The sequence below is a fragment of the Miniopterus schreibersii genome, assembly GCF_964146895.1.
Source record: "Miniopterus schreibersii genome assembly, chromosome: X".
In the NCBI taxonomy this organism is placed as follows: Eukaryota; Metazoa; Chordata; class Mammalia; order Chiroptera; family Miniopteridae; genus Miniopterus; species Miniopterus schreibersii.
In genome coordinates this window covers 103,952,618-103,964,998 of record NC_138104.1, presented here as the reverse complement: position 1 = coordinate 103,964,998, position 12,381 = coordinate 103,952,618, and the positions used below count along the sequence as shown (strand labels likewise).

Genomic DNA, 12,381 nt, shown 5'->3' with positions numbered 1-12,381 from the left:
GGGGGAAACAGCCATTCTTTAAGATGCTCTCTCGAGGGTGTCATGTAGTGTTGCATGTCTGCTCCGTCACCATGCCCACCCGGAAACCCGGGACCTGGCCACCAGGGTCCTTCCAGGACAGGCTGCCTTGGCTACAAAGCCTGGCGATTCTGCTGGGCGTGAGAGGTCTGATATGAAGGTGGCCCCAATCGGAAAACGGCACTTGAGTCCCAAGGAAACAAGGGCGTTTGAAGGCAGGAGGTGCGTGGGGGCAGGCATTCTGAGAGACTGGTGGCATCTGACGCTCAGCCTCACAGGTGACGAGGTGACATCTCAGAAAGGCGCTCCCAGATGGGACACCTAGTCCCATCAAGAGACAGGAGCCTCGGGGCTCGGCTCAAGCCAGCTGGCTGTTGTCGTCTCTTTCCCCTTTAATTCCTCCCAGTGACTGTTAGACATTTGACTGGACCTACGTACAGAGAATAAATAACTGTTTCTATTCCTCTGTCAAACTTGGAATAAAGAGTCCGGCCGGCGCGGCTCAGTGGTTGAGCAGCCACCTATGAACCTGGAGGTCGCAGTTCAATTCTCAGTCAGGGCTCATGCTCTCGGTCCCCAGCAGGGGGCGTGCAGGAGGCAGCCCATCAGTGACTGTCTCAGCATTGATGTTCCTCTCTCCCCCTCTCCTTCTCTCTCTCTGAAATCAATTAATAAAAAACAAACTTGGAATAAATATAACATACAGGGTGGGGCAAAAGTGAGTTATAGTTTGTATGGAAAAATAATACAGTAATTAAATAATCGTACGAGAGTAAACTTTCACATGTTTACAACTGTCGACCTCCTTTGCCCCTCCCTGTCCTTGGTAAGTGAAGGTAACGTATTCACTAAGTGACGCCAGCCGTGGTTCAGTGGTGATCGCCAGAGGCAACGTGACCTAGAAAGAGGCTGGCTGTGGGGCTGCGGGGCCCGCACCGCGCTCCTGGGCTGCTCGGCCACGGGTCTCCTCCTGTTTCCTACGGCAGATAATCATTCGAAGCCGATGGACATCGATGGGGACGTCGAGATCCCACCCAACAAAGCCACGGTCCTCCGGGGCCACGAGTCTGAGGTCTTCATCTGTGCCTGGAACCCTGTCAGCGACCTCCTCGCCTCCGGGTAAGAACAGCAGCGTGGGGGGGGGGGTGCTCCAGGGCCCGGGTCCGAGCTGTTCACTGTGCACCAAGTTCCCCCTCATGGAGCCACGAGCTTGCTCCCTCTCGCCTGCCGGGGACACCTTCCCAGGTGTGCAGACCGAGGCCTGGGGGACCCTGCCACCCTCCCTTGGGTACCTCCAGCTGTGGTCAGATTGTGGAGAAGGCCTCGTGCAGAGCTGTTTTCTCCCTGGGTGGGGGCTGATGCCGGCATTAGAATTACTCAGTGCAGCAAAGACGGGGTGAAAGTAGCAAACAAGTACCGTGCGTGCACGGGTTTGGATTCATGCAGCCCGCCCCCGGGCCCCTCACCGTGCCCCTGCCAGAGCAGACTGGCCTCTGCCCGTGGCCGTGGCCGTGGCCGTGGCCGCAGGCACTGAAGCCGTGGCCCAGTGGGAAGAAGAGCCACCCCGTGGGTGGGCCGGCAGCCGAGTGCAGCGTGTCCCCCCGCAGGTCCGGAGACTCCACTGCCCGGATCTGGAACCTGAATGAGAACAGCAACGGGGCCTCCACCCAGCTCGTGCTGCGGCACTGTATCCGAGAAGGGGGCCACGACGTGCCCAGCAACAAGGACGTCACCTCGCTGGACTGGAACGTAAGCGCGACCGTCCGGGCTGCGGGTGTCGTGGGGGCTTCGTGCCCAAGCACCAAGCCGGTCATGCCGGGCAGGCAGCTAGCTGGCTGCCCTGTGGCCGCTCGTGTCCTGTGGCCAAGCACACGGGGCTGTCTGCTTTGACATTTCCACGGCGGGTGTTACGTGCATTTACGCGGGGGACACCCTGCTCTTTACTCCTTCCTTTGACTCTCTCTTGCCTTTCGTAGCGTTTCTGCACATTCTGTCATTTCATCACAAACTGTTTTTATTTTTTTATTCTCAGCTGAGAATATTTTTTCCATTGCTTTTCAGAGAGAAAATTGAAGGGAGAGAGAGAGAAAAAACCACATTGATATGAGAGAGACATATCGATCGGTTGCCTTCCACACCTGCCCCAACCGGGAGCGGGGAGTGAACCTGCAGCCCAGGTACGTGCCCTTGACTGAGAATCGAACCCACGACCCTTCTGTGTGCGGGCCGGTGCTCTAACCACTGAGCCACACCGGCCAGGGCCACAAACTGTATTCTTTTGTACATATAATCACGTTGTTTAAAGCTCACTAAAGTCTCCAAAGCCCCATTATAACTTTCACCTGCGTTTCTAATTCTGTCATCGGGGCGAATGGTCTCAACGCGTTTTCCTTAACCCCCTCCTCTGCTTGGTTGTGGCACCTTACAGCCGGCGTGGCTCAGCGGTTGAGCATCGACCTAGGATCCAGGAGGTTGCGGTTCGATTCCCGGTCAGGGCACATGCCCGGGTTGCGGGCTCGATCCCCAGTCGGGGGCGTGTGGGAGGCAGCCGATCCAAGACTCTCTCATCACTGATATTTCTCTCTTTCTGTCTCACTCTCTCTGAAATTAATAAAAAATATGTATTTAAAAATATATTTTTATGTGAGATAAGCAGGGAGATGGAGTTGGTGAGTCTCTAACTGGGGGCTGAGTGATGAGGTCAGAGTGGCCCAGCCCTGGGTAAGGGGTCCCCCTCGGTTTGTCAGAGCTGCCCCAGCTGAGCTGTCCCTGTTGGCCCGTCTCTTTCTGCCCCGCAGAGCGATGGGACGCTGCTGGCCACCGGTTCCTACGACGGTTTTGCAAGAATATGGACAGAAGACGGTAAGCCCTGCTCGCTCGCGCCGGGGGGGGGACGGGAGCCGCTTTGGGGTGGAATCGGGGCGCAAACGGGTCGTGACCTTGAATTCAGCGTGTTTGTTGTTTGTTTGCGCAACAGGCAACCTGGCCAGCACCTTGGGCCAACACAAAGGCCCCATCTTTGCCTTGAAGTGGAACAAGAAGGGGAACTACATTCTGAGTGCGGGTGTGGACAAGGCGAGTATCTGCTCCAGTGTAGGTGCCCGCTGGCTCTGCGTCTCAGATGGCACCGGTTTCTTGGCCTCCGGAGCCTTTCTGCTCCCCCTTAGGAAATCGAGGCAGCCTGTGCGGCGCTTGGTGGGTTTCGGGGCTGTGACCTCGCCATTCGTTCACAGCCCAGCATCTCTTTAACATGTTCCCCGGCTCCACAGACCCGTGCGGAGGTCCCCCATTCCCGTGGGGTGCGTAGTCGGCGACAGCCTCAAAGCCAGAAATAGTGACCACCTGGGCCTTGGTGAAAAAATAAGTTTGCTGAGCCCCACGCTAGGCAGTGAATTGTGAGTTGTTGTTTTTTAATCTTGACTCAAGGAGTGAGGATATTTTTTCCATTACTTTTTAGAGAGAGTGGGAGGGAGGGGGGGAGAGAGAGAGAGACAAACATCGATGTGAGAGAGACACACAGATCGGTTGCCTCCTGCACCTGCCTGGACTGGGCCCGGGGTTCGAGCCGGCAGCCCAGGTACGTACGTGCCCTTGGCCAGGAATTGAACCCAAGACCCTGCGGTGTGCAGGCCGACCCCATAACCACGGAGCTACACAGGCCCGGGCAAATTGTGCGTTTCTTATCTCTCTCTTTTAAGCCAATCAACCCTTCGTTCACACTAGACAGCCTCACATCTAATATGAAAAGCGGAGATGCTGTGGTTGGCACACTGGATGGAGCCTTTCGCCAGACGACCGCTGGATTTCTGCCGAGCGGCTCTAATTCAAGTGTCACCCACACTCCCCTCTGTCTTATGCGTTGAGGAAGGAGCAGGGACTCACTGCCTTGTCTCATACGATGAATTTTCCTGGAAAAAACTTGGTGAGAAGGATGGTCCCTAACGTGTCCTTTCTGTTTGCGGAGCACAGACCACGATCATTTGGGACGCGCACACGGGAGAGGCCAAACAGCAGTTCCCCTTTCATTCTGGTGAGTCTTGTTTTCCTTTGTAACGTGAAAATAACAACTCAGGGTCCCTGTGAAATGTCCCGCAAGGTGACCTTGAATGTTCAGAGCAGCTCGTCTGTGGAATCCAGCGTGGTGAGCATTGTTCTTAGGCCTACAAGATGCAGATTCCCCAGTGTCGAAACAAAAATACTACAGGGAACCTATCCCGGGACCAGTGTGTACCCCTTTCTCCTGCCAGTCACGGGGCCTGTGCTGGGCATCCCTGAGACCCTCCCCAGATCCAGTGATTCACAGCTCAGGTTTATCACCAAGCGAAATCAGCCAAGGGGGGAAGGTGCACAGGGCGAAATCCAGCGTGTCCCAGGGTTTTCTCCCTGCGGAATCCCCCAGGACAGGTCGGATTCCCCCAGAAACAAGTGGTGATGGCCACGTGGAGGGTCATCCTCCAGGGAAGCTCACTGGAGACTCAGTGTCCAGGACTGTAACTGGGGGCCGGTCCCCCGGGCACTGTCTGCCTGGCTGTACCCACATTCTAGGCTCCTACAAGGAAACCAGGGTAAACTGCGTTGTGCGCACAGTTTTGGTACAGAAGTTCTTATCAGATAGGGAATGGTGGGAGCCTTCATCCTGAGGCTGTTACACCAGGTGTGCAATCCTGAGGCTGTGTTACACCAGGTGTGCAATCCTGAGGCTGTGTTACACCAGGTGTGCAATCCTGAGGCTGTGTTACACCAGGTGTGCGATCCTGAGGCTGTGTTACACCAGGTGTGCGATCCTGAAGTTGTGTTACACCAGGTGTGTGATCCTGAGGCGTGGTAAACAGCAATAAGGTTCCTCTAACGCTTTTTTAAAAAATATATATGTTTTTATTGGCTTTGAGAGAGAGAGAGAAACATTGATGAGAGAGAAGCATTGACCGGCTGCCCCCTGCACAGCCCCCACCAGGATGAAACTGGCGACCTGCTGGTGCGTGAGATGATTCTTAACCAGCTGAGCCACACTGGCCGGGCAAGGCTTCCTGAGCGTGCTTTTTCTTTTTTTTTTAATTATTATTTTTAAAATGTCTTTATTGATTCCAGAGAGAGGAATGGAGAGGGCGAGAGAGAGAGAGAAACATCCATGATGAGAGTCATTGATCAGCTGCCTGCTGCACGCCCCCGGCTGGGGATCCAGCCCACACCCCGGGGTGCCCGGGAATCGAACCAGTCTCCTGGGTCATAGGTTCATACTCAACTGCTGAGCCACGCCGACCGGGCTTGACTATGCTTTTAATGGTTGTTAATCACCTGAGCTCCGTGCGGTTAGTAAACGCCGACGCCCTCCCTCTGTGCCCCCAGCCCCCGCTCTCGACGTGGACTGGCAGAACAACACCACCTTTGCCTCCTGTAGTACAGACATGTGCATTCACGTCTGCAGGCTCAGCTGCGACCGCCCTGTCAAAACCTTCCAAGGACACACGGTAAGTGCGAGTCCCGACGGTGGGGCCCGGGTTCGTGGGAATGTGCTGGGAGGGGGACCCGTCTCCCTTGTGCCCGGGATGAAAAGATGCTGTGGCCACGGAGCAGTTCTTTTGCAGCCCTTTGCTGCTCGGGCTGCTGTGGTATCTCAGGTGGTTGCATTAACCCAGTTACGGGCAGGCAGTGGAGGAAACAGGTCCTGAGACGAGCCAGATGTTGGATTTTAGAGGAAAGACTTAAAGCGGCTATTAGACAAATGTTTGAGGACATACAGGAAGGGATGTTTGTAGTGAGTGAATAGATGGGGAATGTCGTCGGAGAAAGGAAAACTGTATATTTTTTAAAACGGTCAAATGGAAATCTGAGAACTGAGAGGAATAATGTCTGAAATGAAAATCTTAATGGGCGGGTTTCACGGCAGATCGCAGTTTGCAGCACTGAGGCTAACGAACTCAAAAGAGATCATAGGAAGGGTTCAGTTTTCCCGAATTTGCTGGGAAACGGCAACCTTCAGCCCAGGCGGTTCAGGCGCCAGCTGGCTTCTCACCGAGTTCGTCAGAGCGGCACCCGAGGCTCCGCAGGGCCTCCCCGGGGCCCATCCCTGTGGTGTCCGACCCCCTGTCCCCGCGCGCCTGGGCGTCCTGCTGTGTGAGCACCTCCCGCCTGCAGCGCTCCCGCCTCCGATTCGTAACATCCCTCACACACCCCTTTCCAGTCCCCCCCCCCACGTCCCCAGGGGCCTCCTCCGTGGACTCCAGGCTTCCTTCTTCCCTTTGTTTCGGGCCATCCACCCTGGGCACCACCTGGAACACAGGTGTGGCCTTGTCACCGCTCCGATTCGTATCCTTCCAAACTCGTGTCCTTAGCGGGTGTCACGACCGTAGAGTGACCATGCAAACCAGAGCGCGTGGCAGTGGAGACTCGTTGCGAGTGTGAACTTGTTAGGCCCGGGCGGCAGGATGAGCGGTGCTGTCCTGGGCAAAGCGGACCCCACAGGAAGGCCCTGGGAGCAGCCCCCCACCTGCCGCCCTGCTCCTACCTTATTCCCGAGCTCTCCATGCCCCACACGCCGTCCCCACCTCCACACTGCGGCGCCTTTATAAACGGGGGGGGGGGGGGGGCCTTGCTGCCTCCCCCCCCATAGATGTCCCACCGTCTGCTGGAGGTTTCCACTGTGCTGCGCTGCAGTGTTTTAAGCAGTGTTGACTCCCCCAATTCCCCTCCCCCCCCTCCACTCACGACGGAAAGAGAACTGCCTTCTACAAATGTACACGGACTGAGCTAGTGAAAGTGCATAGGAAACGGATTTTCATTGTCAGTTTCCAAGCACCTGTGGCCGTCTTGGTTTTCTGGGCTGTGCTTATGTGTAAACGCATGGCCTCCCTGGTTGTGATTTTGTTTAGGGAAACGTGCATGCGGGTGACTGGCCTTGCACGGTATGTGGCCTTGCTTTTGCATAAATGAGGAAGGCAGAGTAAGACCACGAAGGGTGGTCCATGGGGGGTGGTCCATACCCAGCGTGACTGAGTTAACTCTGCAGAGAGGGTGGAGCGCTCCTGCCCCCTGCTGGACGGTTGCGGTACCTACTCACGGGCCTTTATTTCTTTGTAAAATCCTTTGCTCTCTTTCAGAATGAGGTCAACGCCATCAAGTGGGACCCCTCCGGAATGTTGCTAGCATCCTGCTCGGATGACATGACGTTAAAGGTAGCGTGGTCGTGGTTGTGGTCGTGGTCGTGGTCGTGGTCGTGGTCGTGGCCAGGAAGGATGAGCTCTTTGATCCCATGTACTGAGTGCTGGTCTGAGGTTCACGGCTGCTCTAGCCCATAATTTTATAACAAACACTCTTCCTGCTGCTATAAGTTTTCCCCATTGTGACTCGATGACTCACTGTCACCCAGTTAACGCTTATTGATCAGTTGAGGATCGAGCTGAGAACCTCCCCTTCCCACTGACGCCCCCAGGGTTTTGCCTAGGCAGCGACCGGCTGGTCGGCGAGCTCCCCCAGGGCCCCAAACCTAATGAGCGCTCACAGAGTGACCGATGTTGAACCGTCCATGGCGGGAGGAGCAGCGCTGGCTCACGGTCTCCCTGCTGTGTCCTCTAGATCTGGAGCATGAAGCAGGATACGTGTGTCCACGACCTGCAAGCTCACAGCAAAGAGATCTATACCATAAAGTGGAGTCCGACCGGGCCAGCCACCAGCAACCCAAACTCTAGCATCATGCTCGCCAGGTAAGCGGGGGGTGGCCGGCGGCCCAGTCGAACGCGACTCCCCAAAGCAGCCCTGCTCGCTGTGACTGGAAACGTTATTTTATCCAAGGGAACAGAAAAGTTATTCTGTAAAAGTTATGGCCAGAAACGTGGCCAGTAAATGTTACTTGTATCGAAGGGAACAGGAGTGTAGCCAGTAAATGTTACTTGTATCGAGGGGACAGAAAGGTAGCCAGGAAATGTTACTTGTATTGGAGGGGACAGAAACGTGGCCAGTAAATGTTACTTGTATCGAAGGGAACAGGAGTGTAGCCAGTAAATGTTACTTGTATCGAGGGGACAGAAAGGTAGCCAGTAAATGTTACTTGTATCGAGGGGACAGAAAGGTAGCCAGGAAATGTTACTTGTATTGGAGGGGACAGAAACGTGGCCAGTAAATGTTACTTGTATCAAAGGAAACAGAAAGTCTTGCTAAGGTGTGTCGTGAATGAGTTTACACTCTTCCAGGCGATACCAAGAGTAGCTCCCCTTGATAGGGCCACAGACAAGCTATGAAATGAGCCCTGGCTGCAGGTACAGATAGCTCCCTGTAACCAGCAGGCCCTGCGAGGGGTGGTGATGTGTCCGGCTTCCAGCGTTTGGCTTTGTGAACGTTTTCATTACGACAGAGAAGGACGCAGAGTTCAGCTTGGACCGTGGCCTTGGTTTACTTACTTCAGTTGGAGCTGTAGGTGGCGAGAGTTTTGAGGGGCCGTAAAGCGTTCCCCCACCCGCCCTGGCCAAGCCTGACCAAGCCATTTATATGGGGAACCCCTAAGGCAGCAGCTTTGGAGGGGCGGACTGGCCACTCGGGCTCTTCCCAGAACTGGGGAAAGGGGGTGTGAGTGGCCCGCGGGCTGCCCCGAGCCACACCGCTTCAGCTGCCGGGCACGGGATTGTCTCGCCCCTGTGCTCACGGGACCCCGGTCAGGATACAACGTTCACTCTCGTTCCTGCGGTTTAATAAGAATGTTTAAAAACACAAGCTAAAGAGATTGAGCTGGTGCTGGACTCCCTGGGGCTCTGGAGTCCGTGGTGCACACACACGTGTGCGCGTGTTCAGCCAGGAAACAGTGCATTCGTGGGGGACGTCTGGTCACCAGGAGGCAGCGGTGGTTTATTCTGTGCAGCTGCAGAGGAGGAGGATGGGGACAGGAGGCGGGTGGCCCAGTCCTGGCGATAAGGAGGGACCCTCCGTCTCTGCCACGTGGCACTGGCCTGGCAGCCTTCGCGGCAATGACCCTTGTTGCAGAAATGGCTCGACCCGAGGCCATTGCTTAGAAAACGCTGGAAGGAGGGAATCCCTGCGTGAGCTGAGTGGCCGAATCCTGGAACACAAAGGCCACGATGTATCTGGTTTCCCGTAATTTCTGAAAAGCCACTTGAATGACTGGTATAGAACATGGTAGAATCACCTTCTGGTGGCCTGGACAGTGCTCTTGCGTCACGAGCATGAATTGTCCTTTTAGTCGACAAATGTGAAACGGACGTAGCAGCGCCTGGTGAGTCCCCGTTGAGAGAACGGCAGATGGCAGCTCCCCAATGGCTTTGTCGTCGAAGCATCTGAGTCACATTTTAATAGGTTTTTATTGATTTCAGAGAGAGGAAGGGAGAGGGAGAGAGAGATGCATCAATGATGAGAGCCATTGATCGGCTGCCTCCTGCTCGCCCCCTACTGGGCATTGAGCTCGCAACCCGGGCATCGATCCATGACCAACCTGGTTCATTTGTAGGTCGGTGCTCAACCGCTGAGCCGCACCGGCTGGGCTCTGAGTCACGTTTTAGACGTGACAAAGCATGCCTGTTTGTCGTCTCTGGAAATGTAAAGCTGCGAAAGGAAAGCCACGCAGTGGTGTTTGGTAGAGCGCTCGGGGGGAGCCGCAGGGACGCCGTGTGCCTGTGGTGACGCCTGCTCCTGTCTCCTCAGCGCCTCGTTCGATTCCACGGTCCGCCTGTGGGACGTGGAGCGCGGCGTGTGCATCCACACGCTCACCAAGCACCAGGAGCCCGTCTACAGCGTCGCCTTCAGCCCCGACGGCAAGCACCTGGCCAGCGGCTCCTTCGACAAGTGCGTGCACATCTGGAACACGCAGGTGAGCCCCGATTCCTTTCCCCGAGCAATGCCCGCTCCCGTTTCGGTGGCCGGGCTCGAAACTGCAGCCGGGGAATGGGTGTGAGGCACCGGACTCCCCAGCGGGACCGCAGGCCGGGTGCGGTCTGCCCTGGGCTCCGTATGGGCCAGGGGTCTGCCCGCAGGGACGCCCACCCTTCTCTGTTACTTTTCCTGCCTCAGCCTTTTCTTGGGCACGAGCCGTCACCTCGGAAGAGCGTGACCCAGTCTTTTCTCTCCAGAGATGCGCTCAGGTTGGGGTGACAAGTGCCATGCCTTTCACACTCTCCGGGGGGCCAGCCCGTGGTTCTGCTGATGGGGGGAGGGGGTCGGAGCCGATGCAGGCAGCCAGCGATCCCGTTTGTGTGATCTGGGGGTGGTGTCGACGGCCTCCCCTCTCCCCTTAACCCACCGTGCCTTCCTGAGCCCCTGTGGCTGGGTCGACAGTCGGTGCCTTGGCGTGGAGCCCGCGCCCCCTTGTGGCAGGGGTGGTAGTGTGTGCGCCAGGTTCCCCCCCACCCCCCCCGGGGGCCACGAGGCCCCTGAGACCTGGGGCTCCCCAGGCTCTGCCTCACGCGGGCCCTGCCCCCGAGCGGATAGGCCACCGGAGGGCGCGCCTCCCCGGAAGAAGGTGCGGGCGTCTCTGCTCATAGAGACGGTGGTGGGTGGATTTGTAAAGCGCCCTCGCAGAAAAATGACATTGGGTGCTGCTGAAGGTCAAAACTGCATCCAATTATTTCAGCCCTTTTTTTATAAATCACAACCTCTTTCATGCTCAGTGAGAGGAAGGCTCCTCTCGATATAAAAAAATATATATAATATTGTTGCCTGGCTCCCTCCCCGGTTCCTGGCCACCTCAGTGTCCTCAGCGCCATCAGTCCTTGGCTGGGAATGGCCCTAGAAGGCGTGTCCCCGCCTGAAATGGCCCTAGAAGGCGTGTCCCCGCCTGAAATGGCCCTAGAAGGCGTGTCCCCGCCTGAAATGGCCCTAGAAGGCGTGTCCCCGCCTGAAATGGCCCTAGAAGGCGTGTCCCCGCCTGAAATGTAGAGGCGGGTCCGCGGGCAGGCACAGGTCGGCCTCGCTCAGGCGGTGGGCAGTCGGAGAGACGCGTTTCTGCGGCCACCACGGTGTTGGCTGGAGGTTCCTACCTCCTGCGTGTTTGACAATTTTCATGGTACCGTGTTGGGGGGCGGGGGGCCCCTCGCATCGACCGTGACGACCGCTTTGCTTTGCAGAGCGGGAGCCTCGTGCACAGCTACCGAGGGACCGGCGGCATCTTCGAGGTCTGCTGGAACGCCCGAGGGGACAAAGTGGGCGCCAGTGCGTCCGACGGCTCCGTAAGCAGCAAGCGCCCGGGGTTCGCTGGGGGCGGGGGGCGCGGGCGGGGGGGGGGGGGGCAGAGCCAGGTCGCTGACCCCGGATGCCGAGGCTGAGACACTCGCTCCCGGCTCGGCCCCCTGTGTGTGCCCCCAGCCTGGGCCCTCTGCTGACAAAGGCCCGGACTGCGTTCCCTGGGCCGCTGGGTCCCCGGGCCCTACTGTGGTCCCCGTGAGATGCCCGGCTGTTCGATTCGCCCCTGCGCTTGAGATGCCACGAGCTCTAAGGCCGGGGTTGGGGGGGCTGCCTCCCGAGTGTCCATGTCGCCCCCACGGGTTCCCAGAGGCCGCGAGCTCAGGCTTCAGTTGTCATCTGCCCAGCCACTCGGTGTCTGGGCCGTGATACCTGCCCTGGCCGCTGTCACCACGTTGGCCCCCGGCGTTGCCCCTGACCTGGCTCCTCACGCCTGTGCTGTTCACGTGGGGTGGGTGGGTCGGTCAGAGGCTCAGCCGCTAGCCTGTTGTTAAAGCGCCTCTGAACGTTCATGACCGTGTGTCAATAAAACTTTATTTATAAAGCACAACCGGTGGGCCTGATTCGGCCCTCGGGCGGCATCATGTGCCAGCCTCAGCTCTGTTGTCTCTGAAGCTAACGGGCCCTCTCTCCCCTTGCAGGTGTGTGTGTTAGATCTGCGGAAGTAAGCCCGAAATGTTGCGGGAAAGAAGAGAATTCTCACGGACCAGCAACGAGCGTGGGGGGTGGCGGCATCCTTGAGACTCGACCCCGCGGGCTCCGGACCCCACGCGGGCGGGCGGGCTGGCGGGCGCGTGGGCGTGGACTCTGAAGTCGACCCCTCCCGGCCGCGGGAGCCTCTGTTTCTCGTAGTCCTCATCCAAAAGTTTCAGACACACACACACAGTCCTGCCCGAGGGGGGAGATGGTTTCCACCGGGGACAGTCCGCTTGGGAAGCCCGAAGCCACGGGCCGGCGGGGCGCGAGGTTCGGTTCCCGCCGACGGGCTCTGACGGCCGAGACGGGCGGGGGGAAGAAGCTGTGCCAAAAACAGAAAGTGCTGCGACAAACCAAAGGGGGCGGCGAAGCTCTCCCCCGCGGGCCGGGTGTGTCCGGACGATTCGGACGCTGCGGTCGCCGCTCTCGCCAAGGAAGCTCAGAGAGGAGCCCGTAGCCGGGGGCGGCGGCTGTCGTCCCGCCACGTCC

The 12,381-nt window shown here is 57.7% G+C and overlaps 1 protein-coding gene across 2 annotated transcripts in view; it reads left to right on the top strand.

The window, feature by feature from the left end:
- The window catches only part of TBL1X (transducin beta like 1 X-linked), a 105,693-nt gene extending 93,486 nt beyond the window's left edge, over positions 1-12,207 (top strand). For both annotated transcript variants that reach the window (XM_081125067.1, XM_081125066.1), the window contains exons 7-17: positions 1,005-1,137; positions 1,626-1,767; positions 2,817-2,880; positions 2,996-3,093; positions 3,988-4,048; positions 5,365-5,486; positions 7,116-7,190; positions 7,591-7,718; positions 9,664-9,829; positions 11,082-11,183; positions 11,838-12,207. In XM_081125067.1, the coding sequence (XP_080981193.1) occupies positions 1,005-1,137; positions 1,626-1,767; positions 2,817-2,880; positions 2,996-3,093; positions 3,988-4,048; positions 5,365-5,486; positions 7,116-7,190; positions 7,591-7,718; positions 9,664-9,829; positions 11,082-11,183; positions 11,838-11,864 (1,118 nt within the window). In that variant the 3' untranslated portion in view covers positions 11,865-12,207. The remainder of the gene's footprint in view (positions 1-1,004; positions 1,138-1,625; positions 1,768-2,816; positions 2,881-2,995; positions 3,094-3,987; positions 4,049-5,364; positions 5,487-7,115; positions 7,191-7,590; positions 7,719-9,663; positions 9,830-11,081; positions 11,184-11,837) is intronic.
- The last annotated feature ends 174 nt before the right edge of the window (positions 12,208-12,381 follow it).